At 39.7% G+C, this 23,977-nt stretch overlaps 1 protein-coding gene across 1 annotated transcript in view; it reads left to right on the forward strand.

The window, feature by feature from the left end:
* BLZF1 (basic leucine zipper nuclear factor 1) overlaps positions 1–23,977 on the forward strand; it is a 30,082-nt gene that overhangs the window by 1,254 nt on the left and 4,851 nt on the right. Inside the window, exons 2-6 of the mRNA XM_049633876.1 lie at positions 371–445; positions 10,162–10,601; positions 12,994–13,193; positions 15,571–15,699; positions 18,846–19,065. Of these exons, the coding sequence (XP_049489833.1) occupies positions 415–445; positions 10,162–10,601; positions 12,994–13,193; positions 15,571–15,699; positions 18,846–19,065 (1,020 nt within the window). The 5' untranslated portion in view covers positions 371–414. The remainder of the gene's footprint in view (positions 1–370; positions 446–10,161; positions 10,602–12,993; positions 13,194–15,570; positions 15,700–18,845; positions 19,066–23,977) is intronic.

Raw genomic sequence — 23,977 nt, forward strand, 5'->3', positions numbered from 1 at the left:
TTCTCTCTCTGTCTCTCAAAAACAAATAAAAACATTTTTTTTTAATTTTTAATTAGTAAGATTACTGTCGTCGTATCAATGATACAAAAGCCGCTACAGTAACTTCACCACAGTTTCTTAACTAAAATCCAGGGCACCTGATAGAGTATACTTGGCAGAAACAGTGAAACAAATTTGAAAGTAAACCAGTAATTTTTTGAGACCTTCGTTAACTATAACAATATCACCTGTGGGAAGGTTTTGAAATGCATGTGTACTAAATGCAGAAACAAGTAGAATATTGTCATATCTAAATTACAAGGTAATTAATAAACTTAGTAAACATCTTTGTATGGTATTGTCTTAATTGTTTCAATTTATACATTTTTAGGTTTTTCCATAGAAGGTTTGAGGTGCCTTTTCATTGGTTAAAAAATGACTACTCTTGAAAGTTTAGAAGCCAAAGGTAAGTATTCTTTTTTTTGATGTTAATTGTTTAAAAAAAATTTTTTTTTTTAATGTTTGTATTTATTTCTGAATGAGAGAGAGAGCGCATGAGTGGGGGAGGAGCAGAGAGAGAGAGAGAGGGAGACCCAGAATCCGAAGCAGGCTCCAGGCTCTAAGCTGTCAGCACAGAGCCTGATGCGGGGCTCGAACTCACGAACTGTGAGATCATGACCTGAGCCAAAGTCAGACGCTCAACTGACCGAGCCACCCAGGCACCCCGGATGTTAATTGTTTTTTAAAACATGTAATTTATGACACAAGGACGGAGGCGTGCTTGAGCCAAGCAACTAAATCTCATAGAGCTCTTGGGAATCATTTGTGTTTCAGATTTCTCCGTGCTTGTTTTGTAGTGCAGTGTTTACATTTCAGTACCCAGGTCTATGACTGAATAGTCACATCATTGGATAGTATTCATTACTGCTGTTAAACTACTGTTAAACATTTAGTGTGAAAGCAAAGTTTTGCAGCTATGCGTTCTATCCACTACAAGAGTAAGACTTAAATAAACAAGAAGATGTATGTTCTAAAGACTTCAGTAGACACACGAGCAACTAGGAAGTGTAAAAGACCATTTGTGTTGGGTTGTATTGCTTGGGCTGCCATAACAAACCAAATCGGGTAATGGAAATAGCAGAAGTGTATTGTCTCACAGTTCTGGAGGCTGGAAGTCTAATATCAAGGTGCTGGCAGGGCCATGTTCCCTCTGAAGGCTCCAGGGAAGGATCTGTTCCAGGCCTGTCTCCTAGTTCCTGGTTTGCTGGTAGTTTTGGTATTCCTTAGCTTGTAGATGCATCACCCTGATCTTTGCTTTATGTGGACATGGCATTCTCCTTGTGTGAATGTGCCTGTGTGTCCAGATTCTTCCTAAGGACATCAACCGTGTTGGATTAGGGGCCCACCCTACTCCAGTATGACCTCGTCCTAACTAATTACATCTGTAATGACCTTATTTCCAAATAAGATCACATTTTGAGGTATGGACTTCAACATAGGAATATTTGAGGGGGGGGCCACATCAACTCATAATGCTTGCTAACTACAGTAGTTACTTTTTAGTCCTGCTTTAGTCCTGTTTGCTTGTCCTCTCTAGAACTATTGATCATTCCCACCTTTTGAAATACTTTCTTTCCTTGATTTCCATGATATTATTCTTGTTTTCAGCCTACTCTGTAGCCCTTCACTGTTCCAACGCAATAGCCACACGCGGCTATTTGAGTTTATGTTGATATTTTTAAAAATTAAAAATTCAGGGGGTGCCTGGGTGGCTCAGTCAGTTAAGCATCCGACTCTTGATCTCAGGTCGGGTCTTGATCCCAGGGTCATGAGTTCAAGCCCCACATTGGGCTCCACACTGGGCATCAAGCCTACTTAAAAAAAAAAAAATTCAGTTCCTCAGTCACCCTAGTCACATGTCAAGTGCTCATTAGCCACGTATGGCTAGTAGCAATTGCATTAGAAAGAGCAGATATAGAATGTTTCCATCACTGCAGACAGTTCTATTGGGCACCAGTGCTCTAAGTATATTTGCTCTCTTTCTTTTTCATCCTTCTCTTCTTTTGGTTTATCTTTTAAATATTAACGTGTTTCAGCCCTCTTGCTCCTCTGCTCTCAGGGCTTTAGTAATTGTCTGTAAGAACAACTTCCAAATCTGTCTGTAGCCTAGATCTGTTCCTTTGTGCTTCAGACCCTGATAGCCTACTGACCATCTTCAGACAGGCATTGAGAACACTTTATGCATGTCCCAAAGTGAACGCCTCCTGATTGAGGTTATTCTTGGACAGTGAGTTCCGGAGATTGGGGCCTGTCCCCTTCTCTCCATGGGAAATTATTTTCCAGAAGCCAGCTTTGTAGTAAACAGACCTCCAACAGCAAACTCTTTGAAAGGGATTCAAATATGTTTAGGAAGCAAGGAAGAGAAGATCATACCAATACATATTTAAGTGAATTTATTCAGCTGTGTGAACAGCATTTCGGAGTCACTGGAAATCATTAGAAGAAGCAAACCAGAGAATATAATGAAAGTAATACACTGGGGATTAATGAGGAATAGGGCAATTAAATGGTAACTACGGTGAAAGTCATTAGCATGGTGCGTGGCAAAAAGCGAAACCTGAATATCGTATTATCATTGGAGATTAAAAGTTAGTTATTGCAAGGCCTCTGTGAAAGTAAATTATTTTTTATTTGTTGCTACCTGTTTGTATTGAGCATTAGACTTATAAAGCACTTTCCCATGCCTTATTTCATCTGATCTTCATTTTACAAGGTACATAATTCAGCTGTTAGTCCTATTCCTACTTAATATAATGGTAACCGTTGTTAGTGAACAAAAGTTACTTGTATGCATGGCCTAGAAGCAGGTGCATTTGTCATGGTTGGCGTTTGTCGGTGGCCTGCATTTCTTGTAACTGCCTCACAAGAGAAGCACCATTGGTTTAGAGAGTCCGAACTTCCTCTCAGTGGACATTTGAACGATATCGTCATCACGATAGGGACTGCTGCTAGGGTTTCATTTGAACGGGAAACAGGCAATAAAGAGAAACCATTCGAAAATCAGCATTTGAATCCAAAACTTTCTTGAGAGCAAGATGAAAACTAAGAGTATTAAATAAAACCAGACCGTTTAGGGAAAGTAAACCAGGTAGGAGAATCTGAATCATCTAAATACTTAGAATTCCATCCGATACTCTAACACTCATTCTGTGGAACAGGTATTAGACGAAAAAGAAACCTACGGACAGATAAATTTGGGAAGTTCTGGATTAAAGGAGAGTTTATGCTACAGGACCTCCCAGAGCCTTTAACATCCTCGCACGCTGTGAAGCTGCGAAGAGATACAGTAGACAGCATGGCCCACACTTATTTGACCAGGGAACTCTTCATTCATGGAGCCTGTGACAAAGAGAATGATCCCATGTCAATAAAATGTGGACCTAACCCTTAAGTCCACTAATCCATAACACAGATATTTTAATTTAATAGTAACTAAACCTCATTAAATGAAATTGGTGACATTTAAAAAGAATATTGATTTCAGATTACTGAGTGACAATCCCTAATTTGTTTAACTGTTTGATAGCTGAATCTGCATCTACTCTGAAACGTTTGTCAGACTATAACCGAGTGTCGGAATTAACGCTTTGGTGTAGAGGGGGAAAAAAGTAAGCGGTTTTTATTTTTTTTTTTTAATTTTTTTTCCAACGTTTTTTTATTTATTTTTGGGACAGAGAGAGACAGAGCATGAACGGGGGAGGGGCAGAGAGAGAGGGAGACACAGAATCGGAAACAGGCTCCAGGCTCCGAGCCATCAGCCCAGAGCCTGACGCGGGGCTCGAACTCACGGACCGCGAGATTGTGACCTGGCTGAAGTCGGATGCTTAACCGACTGCGCCACCCAGGCGCCCCAGTAAGCGGTTTTTAAATGAGTTAGTTATTGGATGTTAAAATGAAATCTCAGTGGTGGGTTAACACTGATGAACTTCAGTAAGTTTTATGCGTCTTTTCCACGCCAAGCACCGTGTCATTAAGCTGACCGTACAAAGATTAGGCTGCCCTGTGGAGCCCCCAACTGTCCTGTCGGTGAGAGAAACAAAGCATGTTAAAACACTCTGATGTTTGCATTACTCTGAGAGCACTGAGGGATGAGAGGAGAGTAAGGGTAAGTGATCTGCCCGAAGTCACACAACATGTGGCAGTGGGGGGATTGGGGGGAGCTTCGGGTATTTTGACCCAGAGTCTGGTGTTCTTTGTACCACACCATCCTACAGACTTAGAGTATCTTGTGTTCTTGGAGTTAGAGTTTTATGGGAAAAGGAGAAATGTGTAATGATAGACTAGAAAATCATTTTTGCCTCAGCATTCTAGAGCAAGTTTTGGCAAGTTATGGCCCTCAGCCTCCTGAGAATATTTACAAACCAGTTTGATGACAGGGAACACTGACTTTGAATCCCACTTGGGCCAAGGGTTATCCCAAATAAAAAATATTTCTGTGCTTCTCATTATCAGACATATACTATGAAAAAAAGAAAAATTAATTTCTCATTAAAGTTTCATCTTTGAAATTTGGATGTGTTTTTTTTTTCTTCTTTGTATAAGTACCTGTATAGTATCCTCAATTTTGCCTCATGGTCCATAAGCCTCAAATATTTCTCATCTGGCCCTTTATGGAAAAAGTTTGTCAACTCCTATTGTGGAATATTATTTGTTCTTTGCCTACATTTCAATAATCTTTGGGGAAGGCGGGAAGGATGAGCCATAAACTAGAGATATGTTTTCATTCTTTGATAACTGATCACTGGGAAGGACGATGTTGATGAATAATTGAAGAATGGTTCCGTTGGTTCCCTTCGAAGCGTGGAGAATAGGGATGGCTGTTTGGGTCCACTTAAACATTACTCATAATTATGGAGCTCGCACCACAGACGATTGTCTTCCCACCTGAGAGAAGATAATTGCTCATGAATGTGCCCTGGATTGTGCCTTGTATGTATGTAATAAAGCTTTCTATGTGTGTCCTAAGGGAAGGTAGAATTATGAAAGGTAAGTTACCAGGTGAGAAAATGGAAAGCCCGGACTCCCACTTGCCTCCATGCCTGTGCACATTAGCAACAAGCATAGTTTTTTACAGAGTTGTTACAGCTGCCATGTCCTCTGTTGTACAACCCTCACTCTCATAAATGCTTGAGTAAGTAGAGCAGTTTAAATTTTTTTTTGACATTTATTTATTATTGGGAGAGAAGGAGAGACACAGAGCATGAGCAGGGAAGGGGCAGACCCAGAATCCGAAGCAGGCTCCAGGCCCCGAGCCGTCAGCCCAGAGCCCGACGTGGGGCTCGAACTCACAAACTGTGAGATCATGACCGGAGCCGAAGTCGGACGCTCAACCAAGCCACCCGGGTGCCCCAAATAAGTAGAGCAGTTTAAATAAAGTTAAGAGTAAATTGGGGCTGAACCAGGTGAAGAGAACTTCTTGATTGGAATGTGTGATGTATCTTGTTTGAAAAGAGACTTCTTCTGAATACCCATTAATGTTCCTTTGCCCTTTAAATTTAGCAGTAATTATTTTGTGCTGTGTTCTTGAGTCTCCATTACCTAAAATTCCAACTCAAAAACGTTACGACTTGCCTAAAAATCCTATTCAAGCACAGTAGCGTGTCACACCCGCTTCTTGTTTCTTCCGCCTCAGTGGACCCGGATGGTACGGCCCTAGCTTTGTCTTTTTGTTGTTTTGTGAACCCCCAGCTAACTCCTGATTCTATAGAACTTCTTCCAAGACAGAATGTCTTAGAGACAAAATTCAATTTGCATTAGGTAAAGTTAGCACATCCTAAGGGCAAACGTTAAGAACACGGGAGCAGGCCTTTACTTTTGCAGAGTTCAGTGGAAGTTCTCTTGGGGGCTCATGTGCTCCAGCCTGACCTGAGATCCCAAACTCTTTATTTCTCCTTCTGGAGTATTCCTTTGTGGGTCTTCTGGAGAGCAGAGTTAGTCCTAAGGCCCAAGTTAACGTACGACATAGAAATGACAAAATATTTTATCCTAATGTAAAATGTTTTGTAAAATGGAACACATTATACCCCAGATGCCTTTCCACCTCCTCTGTAACTAACGTTAACTCAGGACTCCCAGTACATTGATACGTCTGTAGGAACCTCCCCACCCGCCCCCCGCAAACTGTTAAATAAAAAAAAACAGTTCTAAAGTCTAGCGATATACTTTTCTAAGACTTGAGCATAAGAAAATAAAAGTTAGAACTATATTTGATGTCATGACTTAAGCTTTCTTTCTCCCCCTGAATCAGGATCCAAAGTTTATTCTTAGTTTTTTAAAGAGTAACCACACAGGCAACAGAAGCTAACATTTAGTGAGCGCTCACTGTGCCAAACACCGTTCTAAACACATCACGTGTATTCGTATTTAAGTGTTGCATTAAATCATCGGTGTTGGGGATGAAAAAATAAATAAATAAAACGAAATAAGAATGTGAGGAATAGATCTCCTGACACTTTGCTAGAGTTATTTGGTAAAGCAGTGTGACAATACAGATCTTCTCCCGGCACATTAATTCCATTCTTGGGAATTTATTCAAAAGAAATAATTGAGAAGTTGAGAAAAATCTGTAGGCATAAAAGTATTCACTAAAGCATTACTAATAGAGAAAAATTAGAAAAAGTCCACAAATATCCAACAATAGAATAATAATTCAGTAAATAATGCTATATTAACTTGAAGGAATAATGTAGTCATAAAATGATAAGTATGAAGAATGTAGCAAGATAGGAAAATATATTAAGCTTCTAAAGTTAATTACGATTACAATCATAAAAATGATGAAGGAATTTGAAGTAATGAAAAATTATTTCAGGGTGATGAGAATATAGGTAATTTTTTCTTCATATCTTTTAATAATGTAATGTTAAAAACCAGAAGATATGTGTATGACTGTATTTGAACTACTCTGTAGTTTCTGTATCTATTTAACAAAGTTTATGAAGAAGAAGAAAACCACGCTCATTAAAAAATAGAAATCTAATACAGAAACCTGAGGAAAGCATTCTTGTTAGGTATTTCCCTTGCTGTAAAACAGCTTTATAGGTAATTTTTTCATTGTTTCTTGTTTGTTTGTTTGTTTGTTTGTTTAACATTATCCTGAACAAGCTTACCATTTCCTACGGCTCTTTGCTGGAGAATTCCATTTCTAGGATGAGAAACTGGGACTCATGGTAATGAGTCATTGCTCGATAGAATGTGTATATATTATGTAATCCCTTTTTAAATATGGCTTTGTACTTCAGAAATTCTTAAGAAAAGTTTAGTTTTAATAAGACCTTACTATTGCTCTTATCAAATTGTTTTCCTAACTTCATGGGTTACAGCGAAATGTGCTTAACGTTTAATAACAATTAAAGATTAAGATTTAATTGATCAAGACATGATACTGATATCTAAAGGTAATTGAGGCTGAGGACATACTTTGGCTTTTTTTTTTTTTCTTTTTAACTAGGAATTGTTTCCTGTCTTTGCCTTAGAAGGTATAAATGTCAAAATACAATGAATTCACTAAAGACCGGCCCATGATTGTTCTTAGTTAACATTCCTATAGGAATAAGATTTCAGTGGAACTATTTTTGCACCACCGATTGCACTCTGATTATATATTACCCTGTAATATATGTTCTCTTTTTATATGCATGCCCTAAATTAGATAGTAATTTCCTGAGCACAGTAGTCCCCACTACCTCGTACGATATCTGGTCAATATCAGGCATCAGCAGCATGTTTGCTGCCTGTGACCGACTCAAAGCTTGTCATTAGAACCATTGTTATATATGCTTGTCCTTTGCCCCTCCCCTTGTTATCATTCATTTATTATCAGCTAAAGAATACTTCGAGCGAGGCACATTACTGGAAATGTAGTAAACAAGAGACACAGAGTCCCTACCCTCATGGGACTTCTATCCTAGAGGAAGGCACAGACGTTATCTAACTAGTGACACTGAAAGGAAAAAAAAAAAAAGTCAATTTGTCAATTTACCATTTTGATAAATAGAGAAAAGGAGAAATGCAGAGTCTTGGCTGCAGGTGCACAAAAATGGAACCCAGCCTAATCTGGAAAGGTTAGAGACAGGCTTCCCTTAGAAAAGGTTGAACTGCAATTATAAGGACAGGAAGTAATTAACTAAAGGGAATAGGAAGTTGGGAAGAATATTCTGAGCAGAGAAATGTCTACAGAGGAAGGAGTTTTTAAGATACCCACACAAAACAAGTCAGGCAGGAACACAGAGTCTGAAGAAGTAAATGGCCGAAGTTGAGACCCAGGAGACAGGCAGATCATGGAAGGGCCTGTAGGCCGTAGCGGAGACTTTGGTCTTTATTCTGAGTGATGGCAAGCCGTGCAGGGGTTTCATGCAGAGGAGCGCTGCTTTTTACTGAAAGCTTCCCCGTAACTGTTAGGTAAACTCCCTGGGCTTTTGTGGCCTGACGAAAAGGCTTATTAGCAGAGGCAATAATACTTCAGATTGATGAGGTAATAATTCTGGTTTGTAGAAGGCCTCCCAGACCGACTAACAGCTTAGCTCTGGAGTCAGATTTGGACTCAAATCCCAGTTTGACACCGATGATCTGGACAAGCCATTTAACTTTTCAAAGCCTCTGTGCTTCTAAAAAAAAAATGGGTACTGTTATGCTTACCTCATGAGATAGTTGTAAAGATTAAATGATATAATGCATCTGAAGGACTTAGAAGAATCCTTGGCCCATAACAAATTGAATAAAAATTCATTATCATTACTGTGCACAGGCTGTGGCTTCCGCTTTCTCAAATGTATGCTGGGCTTGTAAAATGGCAAGAAGTCTAACGTGTAGCTCAAAGGGATGTTCCCGGATGTACTAATTCAAGAACTCCATGTAGCTTAAGTATCATCTCAGCTGCCTCCTTCTGCCTCTTCTGCTTACTTACCAGGGCAAGTTCCTGGACCACTTTGTGCCTCATTTTCTTCATCTATAAAATAGAACTAATCATACCTACTCGAAAGGTGAGTTCTATGTTAAGTATTTAGAATAGTATTTGGCACGTGGTAAGTCTTTTATAAGTGTTGGGTATTTGTTACCGAAAATTTTCTCATTGAAGACCCAAGATATGGATATAGACGTCATTAAATTCATCTTGTGGAGGTTAAAACTGAGGCTCAAATAACTGCCGGATTTTATCCATGATAGCACAGGGAGTAATGATGGAAATAAGGTTCAAAACCAGATCTGGTTGATCGCAGAGTTCCTGTCATTTCTCTAACACCGCGTTCTTCCATTCGTTTAGGGCGTGATGCCTGCCCTTGTGTGCTTATCAAACTCAGTGGGAAAGTGCGAATAGCATGTGCGAAACCCATAAAATGACCATTAAAGTTCGTGATTAAGTTTTGAACTGAATATTTGAAACAGCAAGTGCTTTAGGCATGCAGAGAGTGTGCTGGGACAGTTGGGAGGCTTTAATGCAAAGAGTGGAGTCAAAGCTAACTTCTTATGGGTAAGTTAGAATCACAAATCACAGTGAGTGGCAAAAGAAGCCATTTAAGAGAAGAAGAAGCGGCAGGGACAAGGGCCTGTTGGGGCCTAGAGGAAAGAGTATTGAGCAGTCCAGTTAGGTAGCTTGTGTGAAGCATTCTCTGCCAAGAGTTCACAAAGCAGATGAGTATGTTTTGAGGTAGACGGCCCAAGAATGCACGCCTGTAGCTTGTATTTACGTTTATAGTTAACTGACGTTATCAAGGACCTACAGTGTGCCAGGTGCTTGGCCTTAGCATATTCTTTCTTACCACAACCCTGTAGCATTGTTGCTGTTATCGTCATTTTGCAAAACATGAAATAGAGATTCATGGAGGGTTAAATTATTTACCCAGGGTCACACTAGGAAATAGAGGTCCGAACCAAATACCCTGATTCCAACTCTCTCGCATTTTCTACCAAGAGAGAAACCATTTACTGAAGGAAAGTGTGAACCCGTAAGACTTTCCTCATCTTTTATTTGACACCTGATGGTTTCTGAAACCTCGTGGTTACTCTGAATCTTTTGCGTTCTTTTTAGCGTCAGTAATTCTGAATGTCGGGTAAAGCATGTCTTGGCATTTGGGCCGCATTTCCTTTTAGCAAGTAGCTTATGCTTTGTTTTCCCTTTTATAGTCACCCTCACTGCAGCCCCAGTCCGAGGAGCAGGAGATGGAATGGAAACCGAGGAGCCACCTAGAGCTGTTGAAGTTACCTCTGGAATCCAGCCCGTGAAGCATCACATCCTTCAGAACCCACGGAAGAAAGCCGTTCCAGGAGACAGCCCAGGAGTTCTTCAGCTAGGGAAGATCCTCGCCGAAAAGGCAGTGGAAGTCGAAGCCGTAAGAATATTAGTTCCCAAAGCTGCTATAACCCATGATATCCCCAACAAAAATGCAAAGGTTAAGTCTCTGGGACATCACAGAGGAGAATTCCTTGGTCAGTCGGAGGGCGTTGGAGAACCCAGAAAGGAACTGTCAGAGGTAAAGAATGTACTGGAGAAGCTCAAGAACTCTGAAAGAAGGTTATTACAGGACAAAGAAGGTCTTTCAAACCAGCTCAGAGTACAGACAGAGGTAAGAACCAATAGACTTAACGAGCACTGCTCTTTACACCTGGACCTTCTAAGCTTGCGTACTAGAAAACTATACTTCCTCTTGGAATGCCATTTGTTCTGGCTTGTCATTTCTCTGAAGAGTTTTCTCTTAAATTTCTCTTTCTCAGCACGTCTAGTAGAACGAGTATGTGTTGCGAACTTCTACCCTAAACCTGGTTGAAGATGCACGTGTGAGGTGCTTTGGACAGGACCACCTATAAGGTGTCAAGGAAGTCACAGTTACAAAATTCCAAACCCAAACCTGACCGAGTTAGACTCTGAAACGGACTAGTTAACGATTTCTGTTTTAAGAATCCATAAGTTCCAAGTATTTTTCTTTATGCACACATAATACTTGGGTTGAAGAAATGGTGGGGTAAGCATTGTAAATGGAAAACCGTCTATTAGTGCTCGATTGTGTTTCATTAGCCTTTACATCACCTTACCTCTCACCCTCTGTTTCTCGATTAGACTCTTCATCTTTTGGCTGGATGTCGTTAGCCTTTATAAGTGACACTATGGTTGGTGGTTCTTATCCAAATAGATCTTCAATATTTTTTAAATACCTAATTTCTAATTACAAAAGCAGTACATATTTATTGTAAATATTTTCGAAAATACAAAAAAATGAAAATAGTACCAACCATAATTATACCATCCAGCTATATAAATGCACAGTTATACATATTGAGTTCACATTTGCCTTAATACCCCCATTTTTGGTTATTAATATTTTCCGGCGTCACAGAATATTCTATTACAGTATCAATTTTTTTTTCATTATAATACACTCTTTTACTTATGCATTCAAAATTGAAAAACAACAAATCCTGTCCCCCTTTTAGCAACTGTCCTTGATTAACTTAATGGAACCGAAAGTTACATAAAGTAAACATGTTTTTAATCACTTGTTTGTTCTTCTATATCCCATACCTATGATGGATGGTGCAACACAAGAGTGCCTTCCAAATTACACATATGTTAATATTAGAAGAAATTTTGTTGCGTTACTCTTTTTCAAAAATAGCTGATTACCGTTATCTAGCACCCTTCCCTCCCAGCTTCCTGATATATTTCAGTCTTACTTAAAGCAAGACTGATGTGAAGGAGAAAAACCACAGCTGTGCCTTCGGCAGGATTTTCAAATGGTGGCAGCAAAGAATAAAACTTTGATTTTCTGAATATTCTTTGTTTAAACCACATTCGTCTATAGTTCTCTTGTGAGTTGTAGGAATCCTGTCTATGCACGCTGCTTCTTCCTCACAACTTCTGGAAATAAATTCTACATGAAACCAAAAGTCATAACCCTCCTACCTGGCAGACACTTCAAAATCGGGGATAGAGAAGAAAATTCAATTATGAAAAAAAACTGTAATGAAATCCATAACGGCCGAATATTTCATCAGATAACTATGTTTGACGTGCACATGTATCTTTACAAATTCATTTAAATGTGTATCTAAACACATCGTCTGTATTTCTCCATCACCCACCTCCTCCAGCCCCCAAGTAAATGAAGACCACCAGCCAGACAATTCCAAATGTCTACTTCTCTTTGATTCCTTGTCTCGGTCAAAATATCTCTATTTACCTAGTCACTTGCATTTTGGATTTTTTGGGTTTATCCTGAACTACTTCCTTTTCACCCCCTATGCCAGACGGTAGGCTCTTGTTTTCCCTCCTGATGAACAAATTTTAGGATCTTTTTCTATATTCTCCAATAACGCGATACTAGAATACTCAAGAATAGTTTTCACCCGGACTACTGCACCTCTGACACTCTAACTGGACTCACCTCTTAGAATCTTGTCTCCTATCATACAATAGCATTTTTAATAGCAACGCTGTTCTTCCGTTGCTGCACTATATATCAATACCTATTACTGGATATTTACGTTTTAATTTTCACATTTTAGATAAAGTAAAGAACATGCTTATAAATATTCTGAATTGCTCTCTTTGCTTAAATTCTTACAAATCCTATGACACGAAGGAATTAATTTCTAAATGCTGAGAAAGATTAAAAAAATAAAACACTTTATGTCATTTTTTGGCAAAATTCATTGGTTTAGTTTTCTAATATTTGCCTTTAAATGTTAACTGGAAACAGTGTATAATTTTTATGATAATGATTGGTACTCTTATTAGAAGAGGCTTAGTTTATAATCACGTGGACCGTAGATACAAATACATAGCGGTAGATATGGTTTGTATGGATTACAAAACTCCAATATTTAATAGTTGCTTTTTGATATACACTTTAAGTAATGGAGGTCCAAGTACGTGAAACCTGGCTTCTCTTTTTCGCTTTTGCCACATTGAAGTCAGGGACATTACTTTGAGCTTATTGTAACGGTCATGTTTTCTTCTAGGTCAATCGTGAGTTAAAAAAGCTGCTAGTGGCTTCTGTCGGGGATGATCTTCAGTATCACTTTGAACGTCTAGCCCGTGAGAAAAATCAGCTTATTTTAGAAAACGAAGCCCTAGGTCAAAACACAGCTCAACTTTCTGAACAATTAGAACGTATGTCAATACAGTGTGATGTATGGCGAAGTAAATTCCTTGCGAGCAGGTATTTTCTGTTTTAAGTAGTATTTCATTTCCTGGTTTGGGCTCCGTCAGATTTTTCGCCTATGACCCAAGAAAGTCGGTTCGAGTGTGAGAATTTCTGACTCAGACTGTCAAAATACTGCTTATATTTATTTATTTTTTTTTTTTAATTTTTTTAATGTTTACTTATTTTTGACAGAGAGAGAGACAGAGCATGAGCAGGGGAGGGGTAGAGCGAGAGGGAGACACAGAATCGAAAGCAGGCTCCAGGCTCTGAGCTGCCAGCACAGAGCCCGATGCGGGGCTCAAACTCACGGACCGCGAGATCATGACCTGAGCCGAAGTCGGACACTCAACCGACTGAGCCACCCAGGTGCCCCAAATACTGCATATATTTAAAGAGATGGAGTCTTCCTCCTCTGGGAGGTCAGTCTCCCTACGTGGAAAAGTGGTATCAGGATTCTCCCTCGTTCCAGAATTCTAGGTAACTCATCTATAGGGGAAATCATTCCTGATACGGTATTTAAGAACCAAGACAAAACTGGGAACTCAGATGTCTTATCAATAAAATCACACAAAAAGCCAATACTGCTTCTTCCCACCTCCTATCGGGAAAACTCCAATATTATTTCTCTTCCATGCTGTGTTCTCGTAGCTCTTTTAACTATGTTAATTATGTAAGAGAGCTTCCCAGCCTTCTTCTCGCCGTGCACAAACGAAATCATCCGTACGGCATGCCGAATGAGGCCACTCTTCGGCAGAGGCGAAACCCCCAGGGCCCTGGCCCAGGCCCACAGACAGTTGGGACACTCCGTTATCTGTTGTGATTCTTTGTCTGTTCAAGCTCCTCCTCCCAGCTCCCAGTGACTGGAGCCCAGGGTGTGGGGTGTTACCCACGTGCCTCACACGTCACATGTTTAATAAATTCAGTCATCTCGAGATTTCCCCGCATGACACCGGACGTCTCGAGGCTGTACTGTAAGAGTCGCTGGCTGTGATGAAGAAATTTGCGGGGAGGTGTTTCTTCAGGTCTTAATATCTGTGATACTTTTCAGTAATGGACAACGCTCTTAAAGTCCTTAATTTGTTTCCTAATTGTGCTCACACAGGATGGTGTGTGGAGAAATGGATGTACTGCTTATTGACTTAGAGTGCAAGTTCATTCTGACTGAACACGTGAAGAGGCAAATCATGCGTGTGTCATACAGATTATTGCCATACGCAGCTTTCTTGACATCCTTATCAATGCTGATAGTAACATTCGAAGGGCAATAAAACTGAAACTCGACTTCACTGACATTTAACTGATTTAATCTTTGGTCGGTAGTCACTGTGGTCCGAGACTTTAATTTTAGGTTTAAGATTTTTTTAACCGAACGCGTGGCACCTGGGTGGCTCAGTCGGTTAAGCGTCCGACTTCGGCTCAGATCATGATCTCACGGTTCGTGAGTTCGAGCCCTGCGTCGGGTTCTGTGCTGACAGCTCGGGGCCTGCAGCCTGCTTCGGATTCTGTGTCTCCCTCTCTCTCTGCTCCTCCCCTGCTCACACTGTCTTTCTCTCAAAAATAAATAAAGATGAAAAAAATTTAAAAAAAAAAGTTTTTTTAGCCAAATGAGCAAGCATATTTTAAAATTTTGCTTCAATTCCATTCATAGAGAACTGGTTAAATAAATTTTGGTACATCCAATCAGAAGAAACCATGAAACTGTTGTTTTTGAAAAAGGGAAAGCGATATGCACTATATGCACTAATGTGAAAAAAAATCACCAAGATAAATTATAAGGTTTAAAAAAAAAAAGGCATAGAAAAGTTTGTATTAAATAATCCCCTTTTTTGTAAATAAGTGGATGTATTTATTTTTCAACATATTCTTTTATGTTGCCATATACATACATTTTTTTTTCTGGAGAAATATATAAGAAACTTTATCGGTTATAAAAGAAGGGTGGGGATGTTGGACAGGAGGAAAGACTTAGTTTTCCCTTGTATAAAAGCCTTTTGTATCTTATTTTAATATTTTTCTAAAGACAATGAGGTAACTGAGTGATAGGAACTCATTTTTGTTTTCCTCTAAAATTTTCTGTATTTAAAAACATGTAATTATTATTATTTTTAATTTGGTTTATCTGGAATAAGATTGAGGTACATTCCAAAAGTCTCTCTAAAGGAAAGTTAAATAACTTTTCTTTTGTCATTTTGTAGACACGTATTTTTTAAATCCCTTTAATGAATTCTAAGATTATATATATTTTTAAATGCTTTAAAACTGAGAAGTAACTTGACCGTGTGAAATCTTTGTAAGCTTTTGAAAATGAGTTACAAAGGTAGCACATTCACTTCTTTACAGCCGGAGAATTTATTATCAGGGAATTTACACGTGACATTTTCATCTTTTCCAGGGTTATGGCAGATGAATTAACCAACTCCAGGGCAGGCTTACAGCGTCAAAACCGTGATGCACAGAGTGCCATTCAAGATCTCCTGAGTGAACGGGAACAGTTTCGTCAGGAAATGATAGCTACCCAGAAGTACGGCACTTGTTTCCACTCTCAACTCTTCTTCCTTCTCTTGCGATTTTTGTTACTGTGATAGTTCTTTAGTATTTCTACATGCAGTAACTTATTGACCGTATACTTTGAGGAGCATTTTTAAATAGATGCCCAGAAGGGAGAAAGACTAAAAAAATAAGACCATGTGCGTCTTACATTCTTAATTACGTTCTTATATATAATTCTAGCTATAATAGAAGTGATCTTTGGTTTTATTTATTTATTTTTATTTTTATTTTTTATTATGAAATTTATTGTCAAATTGGTTTCCATACAACACCCAGTGCTCTTCCCAACAGGTGCCCTCCTCAATACCCATCACCCCCCACCCCTCCCTCCCACCCCCCATCAACCCTGTTTGTTCTCAGTTTTTAGGAGTCTCGTATGTTTTGGCTCCCTCCCTCTCTAACCATTTTTTTGATCTTTGGTTTTCAAAGTGGTTTTTGTTTATAGTTGTAGCACTTCTGTATACTTTTTGGTAGCGGCCAAAAAGTGCACCTGTCTCTCCTTTGGGAGGTCTTTTTGAGGACTGTTCTTTAGCATTAGAGTTTACTTTCATGACCATATGCTCCAGAACTATCAAAATTGATGGTCTTTCTTAAAAGTACTTTGTACTTCTATACACACATCTTCCTGGACTTACAGTGGGGTTATGTCCCAGTAAAGTCATCCAAGGTGAAAATACCATGTGTCGAAAATTAATGTAATACACCTAACCTACTGAACATCATGACTTAGCCTAGCCTACCTTAAACATGCTGAACATGTATATTAGCCTATAGTTGGGCAAAATTACCTAATACAAAGCCCATTTTGTTATAAGGTGTTGACTATCTCAGGATTTGAACACTACACTGAAAGCAAAAAACAGAATGCTTGTTCAGGTACAGAATTTTGTAAGTGTATTCGTTGTTTACCTCCCGATCACGTACCTTGCTGGGAGCTGTGGCTCACTTCTGCTGCCCAGTAAATGAGAAAGTATGGTGCTGCCTACTGCTAGACCAGGAATAGATAAAAATTCAAAATTCAAAGTATAGTTTTAATTAAATGTTACTGCTTTTGCACCATCATATAGTCAAAAAAATCATCAAACCATCATAAGTCAAGGACTATCATTGATTTATTACAAATCAAATCAGTAAGGGTCAAAGAAGAACTCACAGGGGAAATTATGAGAATGAAAACAATACATATGACGCTTGAACAACATGAGGAGAAGGAGACTGACCCCCACCCCCATGCAGTTGAAAATCCATGTGTAACTTTTGACTCCTCAAAAATTTAACTACTTATAGCCTACTCTCAACCAGAAGCCTTACCAATAACATAAATTGTTGATTAACACATATTTTGTATATCATATGTAGTATACACTATATCCTTTTTTTTTGTTTTTTAATTTTTTTCTTTTTAACGTTTATTTATTTTTGAGACAGAGAGACAGAGCATGAACAGGGGAGGGGCAGAGAGAGAGGGAGTCACAGAATCGGAAGCAGGCTCCAGGCTCTGAGCCATCAGCCCAGAGCCCGACGCGGGGCTCGAACTCACGGACCGTGAGATCGTGACCTGAGCTGAAGTCGGACGCTTAACCGACTGAGCCACCCAGGCGCCCCAATATATTCTTATAATAAAATAAGCTAAAGAAAAGAAACTATTACTAAAATTTTAAGGAAGACAAAATACATCTACAGTACTATACTATATTTACTGAAAAAAAAATCAGCACATAAGTAGACCTCCACAGTTCAAACTCACATTGTTCGAGGGTAAACCATATATCAAAATATCAGATTTTGTGGGAGGCAACTAAAGCGGTGTTTAGAGGGAAATTCATAGCTTTAAACACTTATTTTAGAAAAGAAGAAAGGTCCTGACAGTAATTTAAGCCTACTCTTTAAGAAACACAAAGAGCAGGGGGCACCTGGGTGGCTCAGTCAGTTAAGCATCAGACTTCGACTCAGGTCATGATTTCATTGTTCGTGAGTTCGAGCCCACATCCGGCTCTGTGCTAACAGCCCAGAGCCTGAAGCCTGCTTTGGATTCTGTGTCTCCCTCTCTCTCTGCCCTTCCCCTGCTTGTGCTCTCAAAAAAAACACAAAGAGCAAATTAAGCAGAAGGAAGAAAAGAATGAGAGCAGAGATAAATGAAATAGCCAATTCTAGTTCTTTGATGAGATAAATCGAAGAAACCTCTAGGCAGTATAATCAGGGAAAAAAAAAGAAAAACATATTGCCAGTGTCAGGAATTAGGAAGGGCATACATTACCTAGATTCTATAGACATAAAAAAGATGATGTGGGGATGTTATGAACAACTATATGCCAATAAATTCAACAACTTAAATGAAATGGACAAAGTCCTTAAAAGACACAAAACTACCAAAGGGTACTCAAGAACAAGTCACCTGAATAGCCCTAACCTATTAAAGCAATTGAATTTTCAGTTAAAAACCTTCTAATAAAGGAAATTCCAGGCCTACATAGCTTTACTGGTAAATACCAGCAAACAACTAAGAAAGAAAGAAAGCCAAATTTACACAGACTCTTCTAGAAAACAGAAGGGAACACTTTCCAACTCACTTTATGAGGCCAGCACTACCTTGATACCAAAATCAGAGGTATTACAAGAAAACTACAGACCGGTATCTCCAATGAACATAGATGCAAAAGTCCTAACCAGAATTTTAGTGAATTAAATCCTACAATATGTAAAAAGGTTTCTACATCGTGGCCAAGTACATTTCATCCTAGGAATTGTAAGTTGGCTTATCCTTCAAAAATCAATTAATGTAACTCATGAAAAAGGAAATAATAGATACACAAATCAGATCAGTAGTTCTGTACCACTAGATGAGTATACCAGTTTATTGTCCCTGTACTAAAATATGAGAACTAAAAAAAAAGTTCTGCTTGTTGATGACTTCCAGATAATGACATTAATAAATCTATAAATGCTTTCTATAGTCTGATTTTAACCAGAATTTCCAATTTATTGAACTCTGAGAAAAAGATATGCGAGAAAGATACTTACCTGATCCCAGAAGAATGTTTCCCATTTCTTTAGTATTCTTGATTTTTATGTTTTATCCTCTTATTAATATTCAGTGTTCCTCTGTGTTCTATGCAGACTCTTGGAGGAGCTCTTAGTCTCTTTGCAGTGGGGAAGAGAGCAAACCTACTACCCAAGTACGCAACCTCACACCACGGCAGAACTAGCGTTAACAAATCACAAGTTGGCAAAAGCGGTCAATGCTCATCTTCTGGGAAATGTCGGTGCTAACGGCCAAAAAAAGGTTCCATCGCCAGTTGAATTCTGCAGCACCCCAGCAGAAAAAATGGCTGAAACGGTAAAATATTTCTCTCTTGTGTGACTGTGGAACTTCTAAGACTGTCCCCTTACCAAAAGGTGATATGTTATAACACAAAGTGCTTGGGATTAGGAGTTAGGAATTATGGGATCTAAACCTGATTCTCATGCTAATGAGCTTGAGATCTTGGAAAAACTTGTTTCTTCCTTTGTGTTTTAATTTCTTAAACATTATTACTCTTGGGGCGCCTGGGTGGCTCAGTCGGTAAGCGTCCAACTTCAGCTCAGGTCATGATCTCGCGGTTCGTGGGTTCGAGCCCTGCGTCGGGCTCCGTGCTGACAGCTCGGAGCCTGGAGCCTGCTTCGGATTCTGTGTCTCCCTCTCTCTCTGCTCCTCCCCACTCACGCTCTGCCTCTCTCTCAAAAATAAACATTAAAAAAACATTATTACTATGTCCTTCAGGAGAAAAATGTGATTGTTTTGAAAGGGCCTATCTTTTAGCTATTATCATGAGCTGATAATAGATTACTTCTGACATCAGAAATTATTTCATTCCCATGTATAGATATGAATGTGGCAAATACTGCGGAATCAAATAGTGTAGACCCGGTACCTACAGGCCTGGGTAAATTCAGGGTTCATGCAGATAAGCTGTTAAATACTGTGGTCTCACAGTTCTGTCCTAACCAAAGTCACCTCTATTGCATTTCAATATCTTACTCCTGTGTCCCTATCGCAGGCCTTGTCCTTAACCAGAATGGTCCACTTTTAAAATCAACTCAACACCTCTCTCCATGACCTGTGATCTCAACTCTTCTTTCCAAGCCCTGATTGCTTTAATTGCCCCGGTTCCTCGATCACATAATTTTTATTCCCTCGATCCCTACGTTTTTTTATTTCATCTCATCAGCTCACTCCCCTGGCTTCTTTTCCTTCCATAACTTGCCTATATTTCAATTTTAAGTATCTTTCTCCCTTATCATCCCTCAGGTACCCCGAAAATGTCAGTCCTTTGTCAGTTCGGCACTTGCCTTGTTTCTGTACCTGTCAGATTATAGCCTCACGTTCAGTAGATGACTTTGGTTCTTAGTTCACAAAAAAAAGAAGGCACAGGCAGAAAAGTCCTTCAAGGTCCCACATGATACCTAGAAGCCTAAAAAAGAAAAATCTCTCTATCTTAAGTTCTCTGATGTGGCCTTATCACCTTTACAAGCGAGAACGTTGGACAAACGGTCCATACTTGTTTGTATTCATGTACCATCCATTCCTCAGTTCCTGCCATGCTAATCCCAGTAGCCTTCCAGCTCTGCTCTTCTCAAAACGTGCTCATATAAAGGTCATGAACATTTAAATGCTTTTTTACCAGATTTTTTTCTTTTCAGATTTTTATCTAAATTCTAGTTAGTTAACATACAGTGCAATACTGGCTTCAGGAGTAGAATTCAGGGATTCATCATTCACATACAACACCCAAGTGCTCATCATAACAAGTGCCCTCCTTAGTACCTACCCACTATCCATCTAGCCCATCCCCCACCCACCTCCCTCCATCAGCCCTCAGTTTGTTGTCTATAGTTAAGAGTCTCTTATGGTTGGTTTCCCTCTCTCTTTTTTCCCCCTCCCATATGTTCATCTGTTTTGTTTCATAAATTCCACTGAGTGAAATCATATGGTATTCATCTTCCTCTGACTGACATTCTGCTTATCCGAATACATTCTAGTTCTATCCACATCATTCCAAATGGCAAAATTTCATTCTTTTTGATGGCTAAGTAACATTCCAGTGTGTGTGTGTGTGTGTGTGTGTGTGTGTGTGTGTGTGTATACACATCTTCTCTATCCATTCATCATTCATTGGACATTTGGGTCCTTTCCATGGTTTGACTAGTGTTTTTAATGCTGCTGTAAACATTGGGGTGCATGTACCCCTTCAAATCAGCATTTTTTGTATCCTTTGGGTAAATGCCTAGTAGTACAGTTGCTGGGTCATAGGGTAGTTGTATCTCTAACTTGTTAAGGACCCTCCATACTGTTTCCCAGAGTGTGTGCACCAGTTGGCATTCCCACCAGAAATGCAGGAGGGCTCCTCTTTCCCCACATCCTCACCAATACCTGTTGTTTCTTGGGTTGTTAATTTTAGCCATTCTGACAGGTGTGAGGTGGTATCTCATTGTGGTTTTGATTTGTGTTTCCTTAATGATGAGTGATGTTGGGCATCTTTTCATGTATCTGTTAGTCATCTGGATGTCTTTGTAAAAATGTCTGTTCATGTCTTCTGCCCATTTCTTCACTGGATTATTTATTTTCTTGGTGTTGAGTTTGATAAGTTCTTTATAGGTTTTGGATACTAACCCTTTATCCAATATGTCATCTGCAAATATCTTCTCCCATTCCATAGGCTGCCTTTTACTCTTGTCAATTGTTTCCTTTGCTGTGCAGAAGCTTTTTATCTTGATAAAGTCCCACAATAGTTCACATTTGCTTTTGTTTCTCTTACCTCCAGCAAATAGTCTAATAAGAAGTTGCTCCAGCCAAGGTCAAAGAGGTTGCTGCCCGTGTTCTCCTCTAAGATTTTGATGGTTTCCTGTCTCACATTTAGGTGTTTCATCCATTTTAAATTTATTTTTGCATATGGTGTAAAAAAAAAAAGTGGTCCAGTTTCATTCTTCTGTATGTCACCGTCCAGTTTTCCTAATGCCATTTGTGGAAGAGACTGTCTTTCTTTCCTTTGGGTATTCTTTCCTACTTTGTTGAGGATTACTTGACCATATAGTTGTGGGTCTATTTGTGGGTTTTCTGTTCTGTTCCATTAACTTCTATGTCTGTTTTTGTGCCAGTACCATACTGTCTTGATGACTGCAGCTTTATAGATAAGTTTAAACTCTAGAATCATGATGCTTCCAGCTTTGCTTTTCTTTTTCAGGACTGCTTTGGCTATTCGGGGTCTTTTGTGTTTCCAGACAAATTTTAGGATTGTTCTAGCTCTAGCTCTGCGAAAAATGCTAGTGGTATTTTGATAGGGATTGCATTAAATGTGTGGATTGGTTTGAGTAGTAGAGACATTTTAACAATATTTGTTCTTCCAATCCATGAGCATGGAATGTTTTTTCCATTTCTTTGTGCCCTCTTCAGTTTCCTTAATAAATTTTCTAGTTTTCAGAGTACAGATCCTTTAGTTCTTTGGTTAGGTTTATTCCTATGTATCTTACAGTGTTTGGTGCCATTGTAGTTGGGATCGATTTCTTGATTTCTTTTTCTGCTGCTTCATTATTGGTGTATAAAAATGCCACTGATTTCTGTCCCTTGATTTTACATCCTGAAACTTTACTGAATTCATGTATTAGTTCTAACAATTTTTTGGTGGAGTCTTTCAGGTTTTCTGCATAGAGTATCATGTCGTCTGCAAATAATGAAAGTTTTACTTCTTCTTTGAATGCCTTTTATTTTGTTGTTGTTGTTGTCTGAGAGCTGAGGCTAAGACTTCCAGTACTGTGTTAAAAAGTAATGGTGAGAGGACATCCCTGTCTTGTTCCTGATTGTAGAGGAAAGCTCTCAGTTTTTCCCCTTTGAGGATGATATTAGCTGTGAGTCTTTCGTATATGGCCTTTGTGATGTTGAGGTAGAATGGATGTTATATTTTATCAGATGCTCTTTCTGCATCTATTGAGAGGATCATATGGTTCTTATTTTTTCTTTTATTAATTTGGTATATATGTTGATTGATTTGCAAATATTGAACCATCCCTGCAACCCAGGAACAAATCCCTCTTGATCATGGTGAATAGTTTTTAGTGCATTGCTGGGTTCAGTTTGCTGATATCTTGTTGAAAATTTTTGCATCCATGTTTATTAGGGATATTGGCCTATAATTCTTTTTAGTGGGGTCTTCGTCTAGTTTTGGAATCAAGGTAATGCTAGCCTCACAGAAGGAGTTTGGAAGTTTGTCCAGAAAAAAAAAAAAAAAAAAGGCTACAGCCTATGTGTGTTTTGTACTCTTTGTTAAAAGAAGCCAGATCCAAAAAATAAAAGTAAAATATATGTAAATAAATCAACAAATATTTTAAAGATTAAAAGAAAGGAAACTAGAGCCTATTTCCCCTAGATCTGAAGCTTTGCAGCACTCTGTGATCCGTAGACTCGGTGCGTGCACGGGGTTTGTGCTGGTCTTCTGGAGAGAGGGCCTTCCACACTGATTTTTTCAGGCCAACTTGCCCTCTAGAGACGCGTCAGTGCAGGTGGGGGGGTCTCGGCGTTAGGCCCCTCCAGTCTCCTCTTGGCGGCACTGTTCAGCTCACTGAGGTGGATGGGTGCTGACGGGCAGGTGGCAAATGGTGTTGCCCTGTTCTCTCCTCATCCCCCGAGCGGAGAACTCGTGCCTGCCACTCTTCAGAAGTCCCCCTCACAGAAGAGCGAACAGTCCCCACTCTCGTGTCCCAGGATTCCATCAGATTCCTACCTTCACCCTGCCTGTGTCCAGCTGCTTTATCGCAGGCACCCAGCTGGGTTTCTAAACCCTAGATTTTAGGGACTCACGCAGGATGGCGTGTGCTGAACTTCCGGGAGAGGGTCTTGCATAGCTTTTGCCATTTCCGGCCCGTGCCGGGGAAGCAGTCGTGCAGCCACACGGTGGCTCGGAGGCTCGCTGCCCTCAGCCGGCACCCCCAGTCCTATGCCTGGGAACAGTACAGCACACCGGCACCACCTGTCCTTCTGTCCCCAAGAGGCCTTGCCACCACGCCCAAAAACGGGGGAACCGTTTCTCCCCGTGCGACCCAAGGGATCCTCAGACCATGCTGTCCAGTCCCAGGTCTCCACCCTCCTTCCCTGCGGGGTCACCCCTAAGCCAAGCACCACCCCAGCGGGGGCGGACTTGTAAAACATCAGATTTTGTACTCTGCTGCTTAGAATACCTTGCGTCTCCATAAGCAGGGCTCCCTCCCCTCCACAGCAC

This window comes from Panthera uncia, chromosome F1 (genome assembly GCF_023721935.1).
Source record: "Panthera uncia isolate 11264 chromosome F1, Puncia_PCG_1.0, whole genome shotgun sequence".
Taxonomy (NCBI): Eukaryota; Metazoa; Chordata; class Mammalia; order Carnivora; family Felidae; genus Panthera; species Panthera uncia.